This window comes from Carcharodon carcharias, chromosome 8, assembly GCF_017639515.1.
Source record: "Carcharodon carcharias isolate sCarCar2 chromosome 8, sCarCar2.pri, whole genome shotgun sequence".
In the NCBI taxonomy this organism is placed as follows: Eukaryota; Metazoa; Chordata; class Chondrichthyes; order Lamniformes; family Lamnidae; genus Carcharodon; species Carcharodon carcharias.
In genome coordinates this window covers 84,288,561-84,313,447 of record NC_054474.1, presented here as the reverse complement: position 1 = coordinate 84,313,447, position 24,887 = coordinate 84,288,561, and the positions used below count along the sequence as shown (strand labels likewise).

Sequence of the window (24,887 nt, the reverse complement as noted above, 5' to 3'; positions counted from 1 at the left end):
TTTTGGATGCTGCTGTTGACTAGCAATATGTAAATAAGAAATAGGATAGGGCCAAGGATACACCCTTGGGGGACAGAGATAATGGTGCAGGAGCAATAAGAGATGTCAATCCAAGTAATTCTCTGGCTATGATTTTACCCATAAGAACGGAACCAGGTGAATGCAGTCTCATTCAGCCAGACAGGCATTGGGAGGTGGATAGTGTGGTTAACTGTGACAAAGGTTGCAAACATACCAAGTAGTATGAGGAGGGAGAAATTATCAATATCACAATCAACTGGGACCTCATCTGTGACTTTGCTAAAAGCTGTTTCAGTACCATGGTCAGGCAAAAACCTGACGGGAGGAATTCAACCATGGAGTTCTGGGAAAGATGGGCACCAATTTAGGAGGTGACCGCATATTCGAGGACTTTGAAGAGGAAAGGAGGTTGGTGATGGAGTTTGCAAGGACAGGGGGGGTCAGTGTTTTTTATTGAGTAGAAGGGTGATGATGGCAGATTTGGAGAGGGAGACAGTATCTATGGAGAGAGAATCATTAACAATATCAGTTAACAAGGGAGCCAATAGGGAAGTTGGGCAGCCAGCAGTTTAGTGGGGGTAGGGTCAAGGGAGCAGGAGGTGGGTCTCAAACAAGATGAGCTTGTAATGAGTATGAACACACTGGATATTACTGGGAATTTACAACACTACACATTGGAATATATTATCCATTTACTGGGTGACAACCAGTCAGCCTACTGCCCTCCAGCAACTAAATGCATGAGCTGAACTAACTCACTGTCAGGAGACCTGCCAGAATCACAACTTTAGATGGCTGTGAGGAGTGTGAACCAAATCAATTGGTATAGGAGGCAGAGAACATCAAATCAAGAGGCTAACATCACAGCCAACTACAAAAGAGAGTTAATCATACAAACATCTATTCATTGCATCAGTTTTCCCTGCGCAAGGACCTTGCCCTCTATTTACTGGCACCAAGGCTATCCATCTGGCTAGCAGACAATTCCATTAAATATTTTTCCCATTTTCTCTGCACCTTGAATATTATGCAGCAACTTGTATGCTCCACAAAATACTTAAAACCACTCCACAGTGCCTTGACGGACAGCACTTACAGAAGTTGACAGACAGACTCCTCTCAGAACAGGGTTTTTTAAATAATCCCTGTGCAAATATTTGACACATTTCCACATTATCTTGTGCTGTGATGTAAAAGGGTGGGGTGGGAGTGGAGGTCGTAGGTTGGGCTGGGGTTGCAGGGGGTGGCTAGAGAAGAACAGTTAAGTTTTACAGGATGCTAAAACTGTATTTACTATCTAGCTTCTGGGCCTTTAACTGCAGATTTTTTTTTAAAGGAAACTGATCTTGAATTGGCTGTTCGCATCTCAGCAACGACATGGTGCTTGACGTTCTGCATTCTGCAACAATAAAGCAGTAACCTCCCTGCCAATAGCTCCGAGGAGCACACAGAAACCTCTGTTCAAGTCTGTGTTCAAAGAGCGGCTGGAACAGTAGCAAGCCAGCTGCTGCAACCCCACCCTGACCTTACTAAAGGGAAAAAAAAATCAACCCCTCCCCCTACAACCCTTGAAATATCAGTTAGGCATAAACAAACATTACAAATATTTGAATGTCTGAATCTAAAGGGGCAGGGAAGAGCAAGAGAGAGAGCAAGGGCATGCGAAAGAGAGCGCGACAGCAAGAGAAGGGAGGAACTAACCTTGCATTCCTGTCTTTACAGCTTTCTCCACAGGCTAGGCCAGTCCAGGGAAGCAATGGAGAATGTGCAGTGTGTGGATCTACTCACTTTCCACACACACACACACACACACACACACACAAACACACACACACAAACACACACACACAAACACACACACACACACAGCTTCAAGACAAACCAATCAGACACAGACATTATTCAGTGCCAGCCAACCATGACAAAGCTCATTAGCTATACATCTTGCTCTTTTGGTTAAAGAGCCCGAACCACTAACAGTGGATTTTATTCAGTGGGATTTTTTTTTAAGCCATTAATTCCCACCAGGAAAAACCCGAACAAAGCTTCAGTCAGCCTCCCTTGGGAGAAGCTAAGGATAAGATGTCGGGAACAGCACAGAAGCTTTGAGCTAATTCAGCCAGCCCCTTTGCCTGCTGTCTCACAAAAATGTGCTTTGGTCATACAGCCCACAGCACCTACAGGAATAATTACCGTAAAATGCTGGTATTTACTCAAGGGGAATTTGTAGGTCATTTCTCAAGAATAGCCATCAAGTTTCTGAATGTTAAAGATAACCAGAAAACTACAGAGTTCCACAAATTCTCAACTTTAAAATCAAATAGATTTGAAGTCAAACAAACTGTGAAAGATACTTTTGGCCCAATGTATAGCAAAACACATTAGTATCCTCTTAATGTTTGCACCCTGTTATAACATTCATTTCTTTCAACCTCATTCAGGCGAGAGATGCTCATATTGGGGGTTGGAGCATCATGCATCAGGCTTATTGCAAGTTACAGGCAGAACACAGTTTACCCTGTTCAACCCCAAATTAGATAAAGTGCAAGTTAAATTCCATGCAAAGCTCCTTCTTTGGGACATGCCCAGAGTCAATACAATGTACTAGTCTGATAATGAACATTGTGACTTTGTCATTTTTGCATATCTCCCGAGTACACTGGAAGACCACCACAGACAATGGTCATTATTGCCCCCTGCATCGCCCCACTTACCAATGCAGTAATTTCATGGATACAATTATGCTGCAAGGATAAGATGCTCAATACTTAACGCATAAAAGCCTCCAAGTCATCCAGTGAGTCATATTTTAACAGAGGTGGAGAAGAAGAATAGAGTGATGCCCTGAAGAATTTCCCAAGCCCCTCATTATCTGGAAGGGAAATCACACCAGAGTTTTGACATTTACCTTGGGGAAATTAGAACAAGGGAGTAATTTCCCTAGTTGTCAAACAACCTATTCCTGACAGAGGTAACCTGATGCCACAAAACAAAAATGCCAAAAAGCGATGGCCAGAAGACTATCTGCCCACATTTGCATATTCCACAATAGTAGCGTCATTCAGGAGCTTGTCCTCAACCCCTGTACACTCAAATCAAATCTCAGTAATTCGAAAAATTGAGCATGAAACAGGATTGCACAACTATCCCTTGCTCAGCACTCCTGATGTGTTCCTGAAAAAGAGTATGCTAAACAAAAATCACTTTCCCTTAAGAATGTAATAAAGTTGTGTTACATTTCTAACCTGTAATTTTTAAAAGAGTAAAAACCTATCCAACACTGATCCACAGCTCAACACCAAAACATCAGCATCAAAACAACACAAAGACCTCACTGGAAATATTTTTAAAAATTTTAAATGCAAAAGTCATAACTTAAACAGGTACTAGGAACGAAGGAGCTCTGACTGTGGGGAGCAGCCTGGACAACAGAGGCTGAAACCTCAGGAAAGCCCTGTCAGTCATCCGGTGAGTCATTCAGTGGTAGCTAAAGAAGCAAGGAGAACGGGAGGGAAGAGGCCATACCAGGTTCAGAGTGGAGTCAAACAGCAACGTCAAACCGGCATGCCAAGCTGAGGGGCTTTGTGTGCACAGAAACTGCGCTAAATTGAAGTTGACGGCAGCGCTATTTGGATAAGTTCCTTATTTTCTAATCCGTGCCAGAGCAAAACAACAATTTTGGAACACACTTTAAACAGAGGATATCTGTATTGACATCTACATGGCAGAGCTGGTATTACAAGCACAAACAATAGTTTAATTAACCCAGATCTGGATCACCAGATACTGAGGGCTCTCCGAGGACTTATAGTAGATATGTTTCGCATCCATATCTGCCCATATTGAAATTGAAGCCCCCAGGAGAAGTTAATTGCAACTATGGGAAATACCAAAGAGTCATGACTACCTTTGGGTGTTTATATGAGAAAGGGATCAATCCAAGGCTGCTACTGACCAAATAAGGGTGGAGCAATAGAAGTCAAATATTTCACTTTCAGTAAAACGAGGACGCAACAAACAGGACCCCATGTGACTGCGCTACGTAATTCAGAGCCCAATCAGGTGCATCAAGAACGACAGAACTTGCCTGCAAAATTCCAGCACTCAGCTGCTGATCGCAAGCTTGCTGCAGCCCTTGCAATGCCAAATTCTACAGGCACTAGAATCACTGGAAAAAGTTAACCGGTTTGGAAACTGATGAATAAAATTCAATTAGGATCAATTTGCAGCCCTACACTGACGACTGACCCAAATCATAGAATCCTCCAACACAGGAGGCCATTCAGCCCTTGCGAGCTTTTTCAAAGAGCTATCAAATTAGCCCCACTCCCTTGTAAGTTTTCCCCCTTCAAGTATATCTCCAATTCCCTTTTGAAAGTTAGTACTGAATCTAGTTCCATCACTCTTTCAGGAAGTGCATTCCAGATCATCACAACGTTCTTGTTTTTGCACTCCATATCCCTATTTATAAAGCCAGGGGCCCCATATGTTTTTTTAAAACAACTTTATATCAGCCTTCCACATTCAAAAATGCAACTTGATTACAAATGACATGCATCATTGAATCCAATTTCATAAAGAAAGAAACCTAGAAGCAGATCCAATGGGCCACATACAGCAATACCATAGAACCTCTTGGCTATGGCTGCTCTGAAATCCATACGGCATTTAACAATTTCCCTATGCCAGGTATTGAGCTGACCGGCCTTCAGTTTCGTGCTCTCTCCTTTCTTGAATAGATGAGTCATATTCGCTATCTTTCAATATGATGGGACCTTTCCAGAAACTAGGGAATTTTGGAAAATCAAAACAAATGCACCTACTACCTCAGCAGCCAGGATGAAGGCTATCAGGACCTGGGGACTTACTAGCTTTTAGTTCTAATAATTTTCTTTGTACCCTTTCCCCAGTGATTGTAATTGTTTTAAGTTCCTCCCTCCCTTTCACCTCCTAATTCACAATTAATTCTGGGGTGTTTCCTCATCCTCTACAGCAGGCACGTCCAAAGCACAGATGAAGCACGACAATGTGGCCCCCAGAGGCAGTTTTCTAAATGCTGGTAACTGGAGTGGAAGATTCTGAAAGAAACTGCTCTTCCAATCATAGGCCGTTCCTCTCCCACATTAGCTGCTGATAGGCTCATAAGCAAACTTGGGAGAGAAGCAGTCTGTGCTTGAAGGAGCAGCAGTGAGTGTGCTCAAGAAAAAAAAAGAGGTATTACCAGGGGCTAGGTGCAGGTCCATGCACCTGTGTGTCCAGGTTTTCCTGTGATTTCACAGTTTGATTTCTCTCAGGATGTGGCAGCTCCACTCTGGAGCCACAGACTGTACCTCTTCTAGGTGCTGCTGACTGCCTCTGGGCCCTCTTTCCACCCACTCTCCAGGACAAAACGGATATTACATGGACAACAACTTGTGTTCATATAGCACCTTTAACTTAATAATATGCCCCAAGACATTTTACAAGCATCTGAAACAAAATTTAACACTTGAGTCACATAAGGAGATGTTAGGGTAGGCTAGATTATTAAAAGCTTGGTCAGATGTAGATTTTAATGAGTATTTTAATAGGAGAGCTAGGTAAACTGGTAAACAAATTTAGGGAGAGAACTCCAGAGCTCAAGGCCTTGGCAGCTAAAGGTCCGGCTGCCAATAATGCAGTGATTAAAATCTGGACCACAGAGATCTCAGGGACCAGCAGAGTGTAAGGCTGGGAGAGATCACAGATTAGGGCGACTGAACAACACCTTCCTTCTATGCTTAACTATCAGAATTCCACTCCAGACCGTTGCAGAAAATTCACCAACATTCATCTCCTGTGATAGGAATCTTTTAACCATATTGGCTTAGCCGCAAATCTTTCAGTCCAACGTTCACTCATCTGTACTCACTGACCTACATTGGCTCCCTGTTCTTGAATACGTCCATTCTACAAAACTAATCCTCGGGAATCCTTCTGCAGTGTTCCCCATATCTACAGCCCCGAGAATTCCAATCTCTTGTCCATTACCAACTTCCTTCACCCTACTATTTAGTAGTGGCTGTACCATCAGCTGTCTTGGCACCAATCTCCAATATTCCCTCCCTAACTCACTCACCTCCATCTCCGCTGTCGTCTCCTCCCTTCAAACTCTCCTTAAAAACGATGTCTCGTCAAACTGTTGATCACCTCTCCCAAAATCTCCTTCTGTGAGTGTCCAATATTGTCCAATTGTGTTTCTGTGGAGCGCCTTGGGGTGTTTTACTGCACAAGGCGGCGAAGATATGAATTAAGAGGAGTAAGCCATTTGGCCCCACAAGCTTGCTCCACCATTTGATAAGATCCGATTGTGGCCTCCACTTCCCTGTCTACCTCCCTGTGCCCTTAGATTCTTGACTGACATAAATGCAAGCTGTTGTAAGAGTGTTTTGACATCTGTAAGTCCCACCTCAAGACTATATTGGATGATAGCTAGTAAAACGATTTGACTGCGGCACGTACCACTCAAAAGAAACTTAACAACGATTGCTCATTCTAAATTGTAGTTAACATACCAAAGTCCATTTAAAGATTGATTATACTTCCCAATAATTCTACATAAAACCAACATTTTCAGTTACATGAGTGAATATGAATTTTTACTATGACTTTCCATTACAATTGTACATTAGGTTTCCTTCGCATAGAATTATTTTACTAGCTTTATACAAGTTAGTTTGCTCATGAAACACTTTTGTCCTTTAGGCTTATTTGAAAGGGATCGACAATGGTCAGAACTGAAAGCAAGTACATCTGGTGCCCTCTGTTAAATCCCTTACATCAGATGACAATTAACTCTGGTTACACTACTGGAAAAATTAAAGCACCAAAAACTAACCAAAAGGCTTGGCCCAAAGCTAGAAGCAACTTAGGTAAGTAGTTTGAAACTGCACTGTACAATATTAGCAATGAAGCATTAAGTTGTTTTATTAACATTCCATGGCACAGCTTCAGGTGTTAAAGTGAAAACTTGCCTCAAATTAATGGACATATTTCTCTTCCCCAATTCAATATTCCTCTCTCCTTCCTATGTAAATCCAAGTTCTTTCTTACTTCTCTGGAAGCTGCAACTCAAAAAGGATACAATTCCACAAGCCTTGTATCCTTTCACACCTTTTACAAGTGCTTGCCATGACAGTGATTCAGCTACTCAACTAAGCAGTGCAAAAGAAATGAGCCTGACCCCATCATCAGAGCTCCACATATACATACCGTCCAAGAGCATTCCACTGGAGAGCTTGGGTGCATTGGGACCAGTTGCAGCATCCCCAGTCCCAAGGCTTTCCAATATGTATGGTTCACCACCAGCTCAAGTTCTTTTGTACCATTAAAGAAGTGCCTAATTTATTGTTTTGCCAGCTCCAGATGTGAAGTTTAATATGTTTTAAATAAAAAAAAATCCAATGGATCAGTTTTGAAGAATATACTTTTCAATTGGGAATAACAACTTTTATTATTGGTTGTGTGATGGTTCAAACTCTTCTAAGACTTAAGCGTGTAATCTAGGTGAACAGTACAGTTTGGTGGGAAAGTGCTACATTCTTAAGAGGTGCCACCAACCTTTCAGCTGAGACATTATAACAAGGCCCTGTTGGCCTGTTCAATGAACAGTAAAGATCCTACAGCAAAGAGGAGCATTAAGCTCTTCCCAAACAGCATCAAAATAAGATTGATCAGTCATCTCTCTGGTTTGTGGGCATGGCTGGCATAAAACAGACATGCAATTCTGTTTGGAGCAGAATATGGGGTTATATAAATGCAAAACTTCTCTTCAACACAGCATCTAAACTCACTTGTAGCCAAATACTAGCTCATTTTGAAAATAAGAAAAAGTAAATTGACACATTAACACAGGATATTTCATGAACTTCCTTGACATCTGATAAATATGTCCCCAGAACAGATTTTCAGAATTGATAAACTAAATTATCACTTGTTGCAGATTTGTTTGTGCTCTACAAGAAAAGGCTTGGAAATGCCACACCCTTCTTCACCCTTTAGTGGCAGATGAATCACAATCCTTCCTTAAAACAGAACAGTACTTTCTACCTGTACTACCATTCCCACTCTTACAGTCAGTGATATTGCCAGTCTGTACCAAATTACAGGCTAGTCTGTCTTGCGGTCAAGACTCCTCCATGCTGATTACATGCATATACAAATGTATGTGACCAGGTAAGAAAAAGCAATTTCACCCACCACTGCTCACTTTACTCATTAGACAAGGAAGCCTTGTACACCACCCTCCCCAATCGCTAGCAATGCTAACTCCTTGAGATGCAAATAAAATCTTCCAGGCAATTACAAGAAGGAACCTTGGAAAATTCCTCCCCAATTTCCTAAAGCAACAGATCATGGTTGCCTATGATTGGCCATCTGATATGACTAACCTATGCATTCGCTCAATATGTCTCAAAGCTCATAAGGATTGCAAGGGACCATTTTTATTCATCAGATCAGTTCCAAACTTCATATTTAAATTAATCTTTCATACCATAACCCACTTGATCTCACCACTGTCACTTTATCTTTATCATTCTTCATTAGTCCAGTCAGTGACCAAATAGATCCAATTTCACTGTCAGTCTTGGTTGGATTGAAACTCTGATGAAAGGACAGCAACTCAGTACGCCAGCATGATCTTTCATAGAGGTTTTCAATTGGAGTTAACTTGAGTGAGTGAGTATTTTTAAATTAATGATCAGATGAAGCTAGCTTTCCTAATCTTGAAAAGTGGTAAGGTGACACAGCAGCATGTACTGCTCATGATTTCTCAAACTTTAGCACACAGATGTCAAGGAGAGGATAGGTCACTAGCTGGTTCTCCACAGGGAAAGGGACAATTACAATCAAACAGCACATCATTACACTCTAACGCACTTGGTCTGGGTCAGTTAAGAACAGCAAAGACACAGGCCTGAAAAATGAGTCATCCATCTGCCCCAACACAGGCACTGAATGATGGGTAGCACAAGTGAAGAGTGCCGGATGTGAGTAGCACTCTAGTGTAGACAGGAGACCAGGTGAGAATCCTACCAATTCAGGAAACAGAAGAGCTCAATATGAGGTTAGAATATGACAATTCTAGGTAAACTTCACTGCATCAGAATGGCTTTAGAATACAACAACCTGCAATTTATCCAGTGTTAAATCCACAACATAATCAACTGACAATTTTTAGAAGGGATCTGCACTGTGCTCTAGATACCAGTCAAGCTAGCAGTAATTCACAAAATGCTAGAATCAAAGAAGAGGCATTGCTAACTGCAGAAGTGCAGAGCCAACGGTAAGTACTTACTGTAGGTGGCAGTTTAAACAGTGACTCCCCCTAATCCTTTCTTTAAATATGGAATATAAGGCATGGGAAGGACAGTTAGTCATCAGAGCACAAGGCTAGACCAATGTGAAGAAGGGTTTTGCTAGTGAGACATAAAAGCAGGGCAAAATGATTATGAAAAAAGTGTCCATAAGTGTATGTCAAATACTACAACACTATCTGGTTATTATGGGAACATATCAAAGTAAAACATTTTAAACAGATATACCACAAATTTGGACAGAAGTCAAGAATGGGAACCAATAAACAAGAATGGTACCAGGAATGAAAGACTTCTGCTATGTGGCAAGACCAGCAAACCTGGGGTTGTTCTCCTTAGAACACAGAAGGTTATGAGATGGAAGAGTTCAAAAATAATGTGTTTAGAAAGAATAAATAAGGAGAAAGAGTTTTCAGTAATAGAAGGGTCTATAGAAGTGGACATAGATTTATGGTGATGGTAAAAGAACCAGAGACAACGTGAGAGTGTTTTTAAAACAGTAAGTAGTTATGATCTGGAATGTACTGCCTGGGATTGGTGGAAGTAGATTCAATAACTTTCTTTCAAAAGAGAATTGGATATATACTTGCTTTGAGAAAATTTGCAGAGCTATGAGGAAAGAGCAGGACAGTGGGTTTAATTGGATAGTTCTTTCAAACAGTCAGCACAGATCTGCTGTGTCATTCTATGACCTATGAAGGCACACTGTTACAGTTATGTTGGTTCAGTTAGTAGCACCATTATGTAGTTGGTCAGAAGATTGTGGGTTTGATCCCCACAACTTACAAACCAGGTACTCTAGATCAACCACACTGTCAGAGGGACTATCCTTTCATTTCATGCCACAACGAAGGTCCAATTTGTCTATTAAAGGAAACAAAGCCACAGTGGGAAGCTAACAGGTAGGTATTTTGCAAGAATGAGATCAAACTAACTGATTAGCTTTATACTTTTTAACCTGCTGACATAAGATTTATCCTGAGTTATGGAACACAATGTTGTCTGCCAGGGACAAAAGATCTAGACTTCTTCAGATTCAAAGTATTTTTTAAAAATAGTATATAGAATGACAATGATGCAGCAGGAAGGAAGCCATTTGACACACTGAACTTGTACCAGCTCTTTGGTAGAGCTCTCCAATTGGTCCCACTCTGCTGTTTTCCTATAACCCCTGCAATTTTGTTTCTCCTTCAAGAATTAGTAAAATTTCTCTTGAAAATTACAACTGAATCTGCTTCCACCATCCCTTCAGCCAGTGAATTCCAGATCACAACACTTTACCCTATATAAAAAAAGTCTAATGTGACCTCAGGACCGACCCCTCTGGCACTGGAAACTCACTCTCCTTATATGCCATCAAAACCATTCATGGTTTTGAACACTTCAATTAAGTGTTCTCTTAATCTTCTCTGCTCTAGCAAGCATAACCTTAGCTTCTTCAATCTTCCCCTCATCCCTGGTACCATTTTAGTAAAACAGCACATGAAATAGGGCTGCCAACTCTGACTGGACACATTCCTGGTTTCATCACATAACTCTACCCCATTCCCGTAGCACTGGCCTCCCACACATCCATTTGCACAGGGGACCCAAAGATCACGTGATATTAAGTTTGATATTATGTGAAAGAAAGGAGGAACCAATTTTCATTTTATCAACAAACTTTTTGCATTAGGCAAATCTAACCCATAAGGTTCGCATAACCCACCAGGATTCTCCTGTAGTCTTCATCAACAAAAAATTCATCTCGACGATACTGCTGCATATAATCCGGAAGCAAAAACAGAAACCAGGCTTTACATAAGCGCTTCTTTTAAATTTCTTTGAATGATTTTTATTGGTTATAAAAATATTAGGGTTAGATGAAAAAAAAAGGCCATTCGACTGATGATCAAAATTTATGTAAGCAAGTAACGAAGTCCATTTCCTTTCCAATTGAGAGGAATGTGAAGCCGAGGACAGATGTGCAGGGTGATGAATGGAGGAGGTCATGTGGTGACACCTCCGGAAACATTCCCAACCAAATGAGCAATCCTATTGCACATGCCGTTTTACTCAGAATACTCTGCTGACCGAAAGCATGAGACTACACTCAACTGTAGACCACTCGAGTTAAGCAATGCAGTGCACTCACAACAAGATCAGTTTAGATGAAGAAAGCCTTCTGGCCCATTTAACTTCCTATTTCCAAAATATCTATCCTATTGTCACCCCATTACAACATTGATTTGTTTCTTAAATTGAGTTGAGTGCTCTAGCTACTCCTCTTGACAGCCCATTCCAGCTATTGACCAGCCTATGCATAAAGAAATGCCTCTGATGTTTGTCCTAAACTTGCCCCACAATCTTGATTTGTGCCCTCCCCAATCCTACAAACACAAACTGCAGCATAATTTGGCATTTAGATCTCAATCAAGGAAGAAACCAAACACTACCTTTGATTTTTTGGGGGTTTTTTTTAAATAAAAAATCCTTACACAACATGTGAAATGGACAAGGATGGGAAAATGCTGGTGCTCAGTTTCCTTCCTGCCTTTGCTTAAATAAGTGTCATGTCACATAATTAAATATTGGGTCTCTGAGGCAATGACTAATGATATAACCATGCATTACTCAGTGACAACTGTTTAGCTTTGCTGCAGAGAAAATAAAGGGAAGCTCACCGCACTGCAAATACTTTCCCACTCAGTACTTTTCACATTTTTTTCTTTCTGTAAAGCTATGACACTGGCATCTGCCTGATATGAAAATCTGCCCAAGTATTTCCCCATCTACAATGAAGAGCAAATCTTACCCAGCATCATAATACCATTGTCTCCCAATCATCAGTAAAGTAATGGAAGGAGCCATCAATAGTGCCATCAAGCAACACATTAGCCAATATTCTGCTCACCAAAATTCAATGCGAACTCCACCAAAACTGATTTCTTTATACAATGACAACATTCCAAGGTACTTCATTAACTGAAGCATTTTGAAGTGTCCAGAGAACATGAAAGGTGCAGTATAAATGCAAATTTATTCCTTCTTTACTTTCAGTCAATGACCCTCTCCAACAAGAGAGGACCCAAATAGCTCACTGACCTTTTATGTCACTAGCATCGCAGAGTGTCTCAGTAATAACATCTTGGATGTCATCACTGACTAGAAACTTAACTGGACCACACTTATCAAAAACATGGCAACAAGAGCAGGGGAACGGTCGAGTCCAATGCAATGAACAGCTTACCTCCTGTCCCCTCAAATCTTTTCCACTATTTTATGGTCTCAAGACAGCCACATCAATATTTAAACTCAAGCACCAAAGGCAGCATAGCTTACGTGAATATCACAGCTGCCAATGAGCTCAATATCCATCCCCACACCACACAGTGGACAGTAAGACGTGTTATCTACAAACAACTATGGATATACAATAAATGCAGCCTTTAATGAACCAAACAGGGCTTTTACACACAACGTTCTGCTCTCAAGATTCTTAATCTGGCACTGTAGCCGTACTATCTACTCTTGCTGATATCCAATCTGATCACGAGGTGGAGGTGAAGGGGAGGGCAAAGAGAAAGGTGGGGTTGGTAGAGCGAGAAGGATGCCAAGGGGTGGAGGAGGGGAGCACGAAAGTCTGCTTCTTCTCCTTAGCCTCACCATCCAGCAACAGGTCACAAAGTGATTGGTAACGGCGCAGCCCAAAGTTTCCTGCACGGTGGCAGCAAGACTGGCCAGAATAACTGCTCCTCAACTTCCAATTACAGGTTCCCTCCCTCCAGCCCTTGCTGCTTCTCCCATCATCAATTGCTGCTCCTGCAGAGACAGAGGGGTGCTAAGAGAACCTGTGATTGGAGGACCAAGCATGGGAGGGGCAGAATCTGTGGTTGCAGGAGCAGCTCTATCGCTCCTGTATTCACTGCTCCTCCGATCATAACTCTGCAGTCAATTCCTGCTCTCTCAGACGGAGTTGTTTTTTTTTAAGCCTTGGACTAGCCCTAAAGGTTTGAACATGCATTTAAAATATCAGATTTCTGAGACACCAGTGTCAGAAATCTGCCACACGGTGGAAATTTCTCATCCCTGTCCAGTCCCACGGAAAGTCCTCAGAACGATGAGATACATGCTATGCAAGTCCCTTGTGTCTCATTTTTAGTAGTTCATTGCACTCTGAGGCAGTTCCCTTCAATAGTAAAGGGACTAACACATTCCCCATCTTAAAAAATGAGATAAGCTAGCCCCTTTGGTTACGGGTAACTATAGGCTCATTAACTGACATCAGCAATAGGGAAGATGCTTGACAAATACCATTAAAGATGCAATACATGAGCAGAACATATCAGGGACAGCTAACATGGCTTCAAAAAAAAAAAGTCATGTCTTACAAATTTGATCTTTTTTTAAAATCACCGAGATGAGGAATGAGGGAAGCCCAGTCACAGTCTATTTAAACTTCCACAAAGCTTTTGGCAAGGTATTGCTTTGGCAAGAGACTTCTTTATAAGATTAAGACTTCAGCATTAACCGTAATATATTGAGCTAGGTTGAGAACTGGCTCGAAGATTGTAGCAGATGGATTTGGTTCTTCTTGGGGACTGGTAACCAAAGTTATCACACGGGATCAGCGTTCAGACCACTGCTCTTAATTACTTTTATCTATGCTCTAGATCTAGGTTTTGGTGACATGATCTGCAATTTTGCAGATGGTACTAAGATTTGTCTGAGTATTTGTATTGTAGACAATGAGCGGCTGCTTCCAGATGTTGAGGTGTGGGGGATTTGGCTTGTGATTGTACTTTTCTATGTTAAACAACATTTGCCAGTGTTAAGCATGTGGGCAGGGTGAATTCTGAACATATGTTCATCCTTCCTTTAGGGAAAAGCAATAGAGTATGTATGGAAGGAAATTTGGGTATTTTACTGCATAAGTTTTTAAAGGTTCGTGAACAATGTTGCGAAGCAATTGCAAGAGTGAATAAGGAGTTAGGAGGCGTTTGTAAGACATTTGACTATAAAGGCAAAGTTTACCATTTTATCTTTCTACAAGACATTGGGTAGGACTTAGAAGTGTCCAATTTTGTCTCCTCCAGTGGTTGATATTGAAAAGGATACAGAGGAGGGGCACAAGGTTAATTTCCAGTTTGAGGTGTCTTAATAATCAAGATAGGTTAAAATAACTGGGGCTATACACTTTAGAGAAGGCTTTGAGGTAATGGGAGTGAGGTTTATAAAATGAAGAGAAGAGAATAGGCATGTTGCTCCAGTTTCATAAGCTAGGGAGGGCTGAAGTAGAGGGTGGTCACTAGGCCACATCTAGGTTAGATGTCAGCAGGTAGTTCTTCAACCGTGGACCTCAAGAACAGGCTGTTGGCTCATGCAATGGTTACCGATTCCTTTAATTTCCTCAAGAATTGAACCTGTTCCTTGCTAGGGCAATAATCCTTGTTCAAAAGGGTCAGTACTACGTAGTTTGATCAGGACCAGAAACTATTTAGTTTTAATCACCTAAGGGAGGGTTTAAAGGAATTTACCAGTTTTTTTCCTCTCTGAAATTGGCTTGGGTTTTTAAACTGTGCATTTGAGCCTCTCCCCAGAAATATGGTTTCACATGTGGTGGGGTGTGTATATATAGTGAAGCACAAGGCATTACAATTGTGTGGGACAAGCTGGATGCACCAAAGATCTATCAGTCATCGTTTGTAATTTCTATCCACTCAGTGATACAGCATTGTCTCAATAGTCTAACCACTGCCATGCACTACAGCACAATAATTCCTCTATGCCTATAGATACAGTCCCCCAGTTTAGGTGTCAGTGGTAGCATTGCCTCTGAGTCAGGTGAGGGGGATCAAGCCCCACTTCAGACATTTAAGCATCCACACCCCATGCTGACACTGCAGTACAGAGAAGGCATCTCCTTGTCGAAGGTGACATGTATCAGATGAGATGTTAAACCGAGATCCCGTCTGTTGCCTTTGGTAGAAGTAAGATCCTAGAATACTCCTTGGTACAACCAATATTTATTCCTCACTAAATCATGTTATCTTGTACTGTCTCTCATTGTTATTTGAGGGAGCTTGCTGTGTGAAAATTAGCTGCTCCATGTCCCAATATGATAATAATGACTACACTACAAAAATCTTTCATTGGTAATAGGATTTTGGAACGTATAAAGTCATGAAAGGCAATGTAAGCCCTTTGTTTTTCATCTTCTACCCACTCCCAACTGTGAGTGAATAACTATGTAAAAGATTAAGTACCAGTTTGTTATTTGTGTTTGTCTTCATTCCCACGTCTAGGTATTGCTATACTACATGTAAAACTAAAATCTGGGGATTCTTAGTTATCTGCCAATTTCTACTATTTCCTATATTTTGGTCATTAATGAAGATTCCATCGTACTGTCAGAAAAGGTCAAGGTATTTTGTATGCTTATGGGTTTAAATAGAGGAGCACTTTCATTATATGTCCACAAGCTGCTTTGCAGCTGATGAAATTTTGCATGTATTTCATATTCTTTAAAACAAAAACAGAAATAGTACAAATTAGATTCACCTCCTCACCACTTGCAATCCAAAGAAAGAAAAATTCTGTGTTCAGTCAATGCAATGCACTATTCTGTGCAGTCAGAACAAGGCTACGAATCATGCCCAATATATTAGTGGTGCACATCTGAGTTCAATAAAGGTGTTTTTTGTTAAATTTAGCAGAACGCTAAAATATTGTTTTACATCCAAGAGATGAGATTCCAGAGCAGAAGGCAGATACAATGAGATGTAGCTGAGATCAATCAAAAAGGGCAAGCTCATGTAGCCAGGGGACCCAAAAGCTGCTGCAAAAATTTTTCTACTGGCAGAGTGCCAAACATATAATACAGAATTCTGAACATGACTCACCCCTCTGGATAACCTACACCTCTAAAAAGACATGGTTTAACCCTGGACACCAAGCACTTGATATTTATAACCCTTTGGGAGTGCCAGTAACTGCCAGCTACCACCTTTAAGATTAAGGTTGTCATTTATCTTGAACAGTGACCATAGCACGATTACAGTTAAGACAGCTTTGGGCAAACCCAGTAAAAAAACATGTCCAGCTCATTGAAATTGATTGAGAGATTTCAAATTTGACTGCTGTTAATTTTAAACCCAACTTTGATTAGCCAAAAACCTGGGAACAGGTTCAGAGAATGCACAAGTTACTACAGATCCTGCATTTTAAATGCACAATAACTGGGTTAGATACTATAACACAACCAGGTTGCATAAAGATGCAACTGTGAGGTGGCATTTTATTATTGTACACTATATCCCTTTGGAAAGGAAAAGCAGGATATTAGATATGGAACAGCTGCTCATGTTTCACCCATTCCATCACACTTTGTCTCCAGTTCATCACACTGGTTTCTAGTGCAATGAGACTATCTTAAATTCAAATGTTACACTTTTTCCTGAGGGCAATTGCATCATTCAAAAAGCTTTGGGGACCTATTTCTCAATTATATCACAACTCTGACCTCCACATTTCAGCCAGGACTGTAACTTCAGAAGAATCCAGTATAGTGGCACCAAAAATTAAGTTGTGACTGTTGCCAGTGGTATTACCAATTTTCCCCACTGGGCAACAATCCCACCCAGATGTTGCCAGTGTACTCCCCCAGTGCAAACTATGAACAGTCCATCCACCTCAAGACAGACTCTCCTGCTTGTAACCAACTTTTTCACGTGTTGCACAAAGTGCTATCAACAAGCAACCAAAGTCAGGTATGGGTATCCATCAGCTGTAGAGCTCTTGCACTACTCATAATGCTTTCAGTATCAGCAGAATCATCTTCTCCCCACTGCACCAGTGTGACATTTTCCCACACTGCCAAACAACACAATCTCACTGAAAAACTGCAAAGGACAAGGCTGAAGCATTTGGAACTTCAGCCAGAAGTGACGTGTGGTTGATGCATCTTGGCCTCTTCCTGATGTCCCGAGTGTCACAGATCCCAGCCTTCTGTAAAATCAATTCGCTCTGCATGATATCAGGAAACAGCTGAAGGCATTGGAAACAGCAAACGCTATGGGCCTTGACAACGTCTCAGCAGTAGTGCTGAAAACCTGTGCTCCAGAACTAGCAACGCCCGTAACAAACTGTTCCAGTACAGCTAACAACACTGCTGAACACATTTTTCTACTTTTTGGGTATGTTCAGTCCACAAAAAGCAGGGCATTCAATTCAGCCAACTAATGCCTCATCAGCCTCCTCTCAAAGTAATGGAGGGTGCCATCGACAGTGCTATCAAACGGAACTTACCAGCAATAACCTACTTATTGAAACTCAGTTTAGTTCTGCTAGGAACCATTCAGCTCCAGACCTTATTACAACCTTGGTCTAAACAAGGACAAAAGGGCTGAATTCCAGGGAGAGGTGACAGTGACTGCCCTTGGCAACAAAGCAGCATTTGATTGAGTGTAGCATCAAGGAGTCCTAGCAAAACTGAAGTCAATGGCAGTGGGAACTCTCTCCACAGGTTGGAGTCATAACTAGCACAAAGGAAGATGACTATCATTCAGTCCCAGGATATTGCTGTGGGAATTCTTTGGGGTAATGTCATAGGTTCAACATCTTAAACCGTTTCAATGACTTCCCTGCCAACTTAAGGTCAGAAGTTGGATGTTTGATGATTCCATATTGTTCAGTGCCATTTGCAAATTCTCAGATACTGAGGTAGTCTGTACCAAAATCCAAGACCTGGACAACATTCATGCTTAGGTTGATAAGTGGCAAGCAACATTTGTGTCATGAAATTGCCAGGTAATGACCATCTCCAAAAGAGAGATTCTGACCATTTCTCCCTGAAGCTCAATGGCATCACCATTGCTGAATCCCCTACCATTAACATCCTGATGTCACCATCGATCAGAAACTGAACTGGACTAAGCATTTTAAAAAATAATTTACAGGATGGGGGCTTCACTGGCTAGGCCAGCATTTATTGCCCATTCCTAGCTGTCCTTGAGAAGGTGATGGTGAGCTGCCTTCTTGAACCGCTGCAGTCCATGTGGTATAGGTACACCCACAGTGCTGTTAGGAAGGGAGTTCTAGGTTTTTTTGACCCCGTGACAGTGAAGGAATAAGCCATAAAAATACTGCGGCTGCAAAAGCAGGTCAGAGGCTGAGAATTCTGTGGTGAGTTACTCATCTTCTTATTCCCCAAAACCTGTCCATCATCTACAAAGCACAAGTCAGGAGTATGATGGAATATTCTCCACTTGCGTAGATAGGTGCAGCTCCAACAAAACTCAACAAGCTCAACTCCATCCAGGACAAGGCAACCCAATTGACTGGCACCCCGTCCACCACCCACAACAAACACTTAGTTGGCAGTTACACATTCATACACGAAGGAAAATTATACTCAAAAGATTAATATTTAAATCCAAACATTTCAATGAGTATTGGGCATTTGGCACAGCCACTCTGTCCCTCTTTGATTTCAGAAGCAGGTGGCCTTCCAAAACAATGCATGGTGACATGGGAGCCTTCAATGCAGAGTACAGCCTTTTATCAAAACCACCACATTGAATCTCTGCAATATATAACAGCACCGGTCACAGTCATCCCTGTAGGTAGTATTTGAACATCTTTTACCTCAGGCCTGAAAGTACATCATTGACTCCCCACACAGAAGGTTTCGGAACTTACGCACACTAGCTAAGTACAAGGAAAGCACAAACAGATGTGACACAGTAAGCTGCCATTCCTAACAGTGGAACCAAATCAAAATTCAGTGGAGATGAGAAATAAGCTAGTAAATGATCATAAGCAACACCCACAAATAAATTCTAATTCAAACACATAATACAACACTGAGGCATGACTTCATAAGATATCCTTTTCAACTTTAATTTCTTACCTTCGCAAATGCGATCAAGACGTGCCCGCTTTACTTTGTGTTTGTCCATTACGGGCACAGACATGAGGACTACAGGTCAGAGGTTAGCACGTTGATGACTGAAGGTGGATTAACTTTTAACCACAGCAAAAACCGGAGGTATCAGACATCAAAATTCACAGGTTTCAATATTTCCAAAAGTTCCTGTTAGCCTGTTTTGTAAAAAAGAAATTTAAATAATCTCCAGTTAGGTACAGATAGGATTTTCTTTTCCCCTAATTCTCACAACTGGTTCAGCCAAAATGTATTTTAAAATCTGCAAGAGAAGTTAGCATATAAAGATGACAATACCCCATCTTCATGCTGTACCATTCACTTATCACTATGTTTATTTGACACCCACACAATATACAATAGCAAGTGACATTTGAATGTTAATTTAATGTCCTATCAATTTACATTGTAATTTTCTAAGTATAACTCACACCTCTCTGGTTCTCTCACTGAGCAATTTCTCCTTTAACTTGTCTCACTCCCTCCAAATAAAAGATGTGGCTATGGCTACCTGCATGGGCCCCAGTTACCTTTATGCCGCTTTTTAGCCCTCACCACCACCATTAACACTTCCTTTGTCATTTTGTTCATGATAGGCCCCACATATCAATGGCCATCTACCCAGCTTCACCTGCTCTACTCCCCTTAAACAGTATAAATTTCATCACATTTCCACTTCTCTTCAGCTCTGAAGAAAGACTGAATGGACTCAAAACGTCAACTCTGTTTTTCTCTCCACAGATGCAGTCATGCCTGAGTTTTTCCAGCATTTTCTGTTTTTGTTCCTCTCTGGTTATCTACTTGCACACACAGCGCAACCTAAGGCAACTCCAGATTGTACGTCATCTGAATCATTTCAAAATTACAACATTGTAGCTTGGCCATTCTCTTCTAGCCACCTTTCCATCTTCCATAAACCTGAGCTCATCCAAAACTCTGCTGCCCTAATCCACATGCAGGCCCATTCATCCATCAGCTCCGTACTTGCTCACTTACATTGGCTCCCTGATCCAGCAAAGCTATAAATTTAAAATTCCCACCCTCATACGCAAATCAATCCACAGACTCAGTGTTCCCATCTCTGTAGTCTCTTCCAGACCTACAACCTTGAGGTCTTGGCCCTAAAAAACTTTGGAATTTCCTCCCTAAACTTTACCAGTTTCTTTAAGATGCTCCTTCAAACCTAATGTTGACCAAGCTTTTTATTGGCTGTCCTAACAGTTTCTCATATGCCTTGTTCAATTTCTGTCTGATAATGCTCTCATGAAGCATCCTTGGGATCTTCAACTTATCCAAATCCATGATGCCCATATCCTCTCACAATAAGCCCCAGTCACCAATCACCCTTGTCCTCACTGACCTATATTGGCTCCCAGTTTAATGCCATAAATTTAGACTTCTTATCCTCATGTTTAAATCTCTTCAGAGATTTGTCCCTCCCTACATCTAATCTCCTGGGCTGTCATGCACTTTTTCATTTTGTCTTGTGATTAGCAGCCATGTCTTCTGCTGACCAAGCCCAAGCTCTGGAATTCCCTCAACTGCCTCCATTTCTCCACCTTAGTCTCACTCTATAAAAAACTTAAAACCCATCTCTTTAACTTCCTAATATTCCTCTTTTTGGTGCAAGTTTCTGTCTGATTACACTGCAGTGAAACGCTTACCAACTTTAAAAGGTGACATTTTTAAAATTTCTTTCATGGGATGTGGTCATCACTGGCAAGGCCAGCATTTGTTGCCCATTCCCAAATTGACTTTGAATGGAGTGGCTTGATAGGCCACTTCAGGGGGAAGTTAAGAGTCAACCACATTGCTGTGGATCTGGAGTCACATGCAAGCCAGACCAGGCAAGGATGGCAGATTTCCTTCCCTAAAGGAATGTTACAACAATCGATGATAGCTTCATGGTCACCATTACTAAGATTAGCTTTATATGCCAGAGTTTATAAATTGAATTTAAATTCCACCAGTATTGTGGTAGAATTTGAACCCATGTCCCCAAAGCATTAGCCTGGGCCTCTGGATTACTAGTCCAGTGACAATGCCACTAAACCACTGCAAGTTGATGTTGCAAAACTACAGGTAAAGGCAAAGAATAGGGATTTTAACCCAAATTTCACCCATCAATCTTCCTTCTCTTGACCTGAGATCAGCTAGTTCAGCACACAATGGAGATGGAATCCTGCCTGATCTATGTGACTGTGAGATGGTGTATACACCTGAGAATTCAAGGAAACAGGACACATCCCATTACCAAATACACTAGAAAGAAATACTGATCGTGCCCTTGCCAAAGGTTCATGCTCACATGCAGCTTCAACACCAATTATGGGATAGCTGGTTTTTCCCTCTTCCGTTTCCAAATCGACTGAGACCAGTCAATTTAGCTGAAAACAGGGATATGTCTAAACAGCTCAGCAGCACATTGCACAATGCCTTTATACACAAAATCAAAATCTTGCAACTGCTACAGCAGCATCATCAGGAGTTTGCACTTCAGAAGTAAAATTAACCTTTTGTAGTTTCATGAAATAAAATGATCAATGAAGGAATTACAAATGACCACAGAGGGTCCAATTAAGAGGGAGACAAGGCCCCTGTTGAAAAGACCATATGCAGAGAAATATGGCAAGAATGGCTCAGTTTAATACAATCCTAACATACAACATTGAGAATCATGTATAAAGAATGTCCAGAGGATGCCTGTGCTTATGGGGCTGTACTCTAATAATCACCAGTGTCAAGAAAGAGAAACTTGGGATTGAGGAATATTTATTTAAACTCTCAAATGAAATAAGCACAATAATGCTTATTAATCAACACTAGTGTCAGAAGAATTTGAACAACTGAGTTGAATAAAAAAATGCAGCATTTACAGGACCTGCACGCTTATGTACCAAGGAAGCGAATAAGCAGAAAGAATTTCACACCCCAAATAACATCAACAACAACAATCTGTAATACTTCCACATTATGACATACCAGTTACTGGCTCCTAATAAAATATTTTTCATGATTATTAAACACTTGAGCAGGGATAGCAATCAGACTCAGTAATATGCTGGCAGAGTACCATAATTCTGCTCAAGTTCCTGGGGTAGCACAAGTGCCTGTTTCTAAACAGAGCTCAGCAATAATAAATCACTTGCCTCACTCACAGCTTACAAGAACATTACGTAAATTTTGGTGCTGACTTTCCTAGCTCTATAGGTGGGACATTCAACCTCCTCAAGCAGTGGTCTGAATCAGAGAGAATGATCAGCTTGCTTGTGTTAAACAGAATCATACATAATTCATGGGGATAGAATCTGATCTATTCTATCAGCTGTATGTGCTTCAAGGGATCTTATTCAGTGATTCCAATCATTGTCCATGAAAACTACAAACAAATGGCCTCTATGATTGCACACCAACTCTAACTCTCAATCTTATTTCCACTTTTTTAAGCATTGAATCAGGCTACTTCTATCTCCTGTATTTTTCTTTTAAACATTTAGATTTTTGGGATGTGGGCATTGCTGGCAAGGCTGGCATTTGTTACCCCTAGATACCTTTTGAGAAGGTGGCTCAATTTGAACCACTGCAGTCCACGAGATTAAGGTCATATTTGGTAGTGAGCATCAGGAATTTGACCCAACAATGAAGGAAGGTGACGTACATAGAAGTCAGGATGGTGCATAACTTGGAGGGGAAATCTAGAGGTGATGGCAGTTCCAAGCACCTTGTCCTTCCAGGCGCAAGTACTTAATTAACTGCAGGAACATTTTAAAAAGTGTTCTGGGTGAGTCCTATCTTTAAATCCAGTTTGATATTGCATGGAATTATATTCCAAGCACATCATGTGAATTTGACTGCGAGTCTACCAACCCAGGAAGTTTCAACCCATTTCATAAGTGAAGGTGAACCCGAATCCAGCATTTATATTACAATTTGTGTATTGGTGTAAAGGGCTAAGGTCACAGTGCAGCAGCTTAAGGGTAAACACGACCACCAAACAAAAAACGAAATTATGCAAATACCAATTGGTCAACTTGCAAATGAAAACCGAATCAGTCTTTTTAATGCAGCAATTTAATCAGTGAAAAACTGTAAAAGGGGGTATTTTAATTCAATTTACATTCCTAGAGTATTGGAATGAGAACAGTAGGAAATGCTGCCTGGTTTTATTGATGTGAAGTAACATGTGATGAATTTAAGACCAAAAGCTGGCTAGCAAGATCGGAAGTAGTTATAACTTTTCGCTGATCCTACTTAAGGTGGGCCTTGGAAAGTTTACAATCTGCGTAACTGCAATACTATAAAGGAACATGGACTGCAGGGGCTTTGCAGCTCACCCCTCTTCCCTTAAAAATAAGGAAAATCCCCTTTTCATGCTGCATTTCTTCGTTACCTTAATCCTTTCTCTTTCACAAAAGTGCGCTAGATCCTTAAACCATGCTGCTTCCTGTTGGTTCCCACAGCGAGGCTGATCCTACCGGAAATACAAAGAAAGGAGAAAAAAAAGCATATCAGAAATAACTAAAAAAAAGGTGTTTTTGCTACCACTAAGTTCATTCAGGCAGACACAAAGTGTGCACGCTGCTTGCCACCAGCGGGAACAGTTTCACGGCACCTTTTACACTCACATTAGATACACCGCGTTCCACACGCACTCTCGCTACAATGTTGCCGCTCCGCACATCCAAGAAGCCTAGCGCGTGACGACCACGCACCAGAGCGTGCAGGCGTCACACCGCCACGTTAAGCCCCGCCTTCCTTGCGTTTTAACGTAAGACGTGACTTCCAATTGCCAACCGAGATTGCCTTAGCCCTGCAGTCGGGCAAAAGGATAAATTGACGTTTCGAGTCCTCATGACCCTTCGACAGAACTGTCGAAGGGTCATGAGGACTCGAAACGTCAACTCTTTTCTTCTCCACCGATGCTGCCAGACCTGCTGAGTTTTTCCAGGTAATTCTGTTTTTGTTTTGGATTTCCAGCATCCGCAGTTTTTTTGTTTTTATAAAAGGATAAATTGTCGATTTGAATGTTCAGCCGCCATTTTTATTTCCCTAGCGGTTCAAACTGGGGTGGGGGGTAGTATTGGAATTGATCGGTCCTCTATGGCCTGCTGCAAATTTTCCCGAATGTTCCCGCCCCCAATAGCTCAAACCTGAACACCCAAAGCTCTCGAATAGCCAATGTTTCCCGGCCGGAGGCATTTATGCACTTTGACAAACCCTCCCCGCCCCTCCCATTCACGCGCTTCTGGCCACGCGCGCTGCTGTGCACACCCGCTCTCGAACTGACTGATCTTCCAATCAGAGCTTGACTTTCTCCCGCTCCATTGCCGCTCGCGCTCCTGCCGTTGGGTGTGATGGGCACCACAGCCTCCTTTACGTGGAGGCTTCTCTACTCCGCCTTTAAATACCCTCTAAAATCAGATATATTGGGCCGAAACTTCCGAGTTCTCCAGCGTCCGAGTTGAGGAGTACCCCAAAGATGTGCTGCGGAATTCCTGTAGGAAGTTCCCAGGTAAGGGTTTGCACGGCAATTGCCCAGAACTGCACACTTCCTCTGGACAATGCGCTGCACTGGGAACAGTCTGACAATGCAGTTTGTTTGGTTCCAA

General features: G+C 41.5%; 1 protein-coding gene across 1 annotated transcript in view; it reads right to left on the bottom strand.

Moving 5' to 3' along the window:
- Positions 1 to 24,010, bottom strand: part of LOC121281090 (C-terminal-binding protein 1-like) — an 89,224-nt gene extending 65,214 nt beyond the window's left edge. The window contains exons 1-3 of the mRNA XM_041193752.1: positions 23,904 to 24,010; positions 23,669 to 23,749; positions 19,246 to 19,436 (exon numbers count right to left, since the gene is read on the bottom strand). Of these exons, the coding sequence (XP_041049686.1) occupies positions 19,246 to 19,309 (64 nt within the window). The 5' untranslated portion in view covers positions 19,310 to 19,436; positions 23,669 to 23,749; positions 23,904 to 24,010. The remainder of the gene's footprint in view (positions 1 to 19,245; positions 19,437 to 23,668; positions 23,750 to 23,903) is intronic.
- Between the last annotated feature and the right edge of the window lie 877 nt (positions 24,011 to 24,887).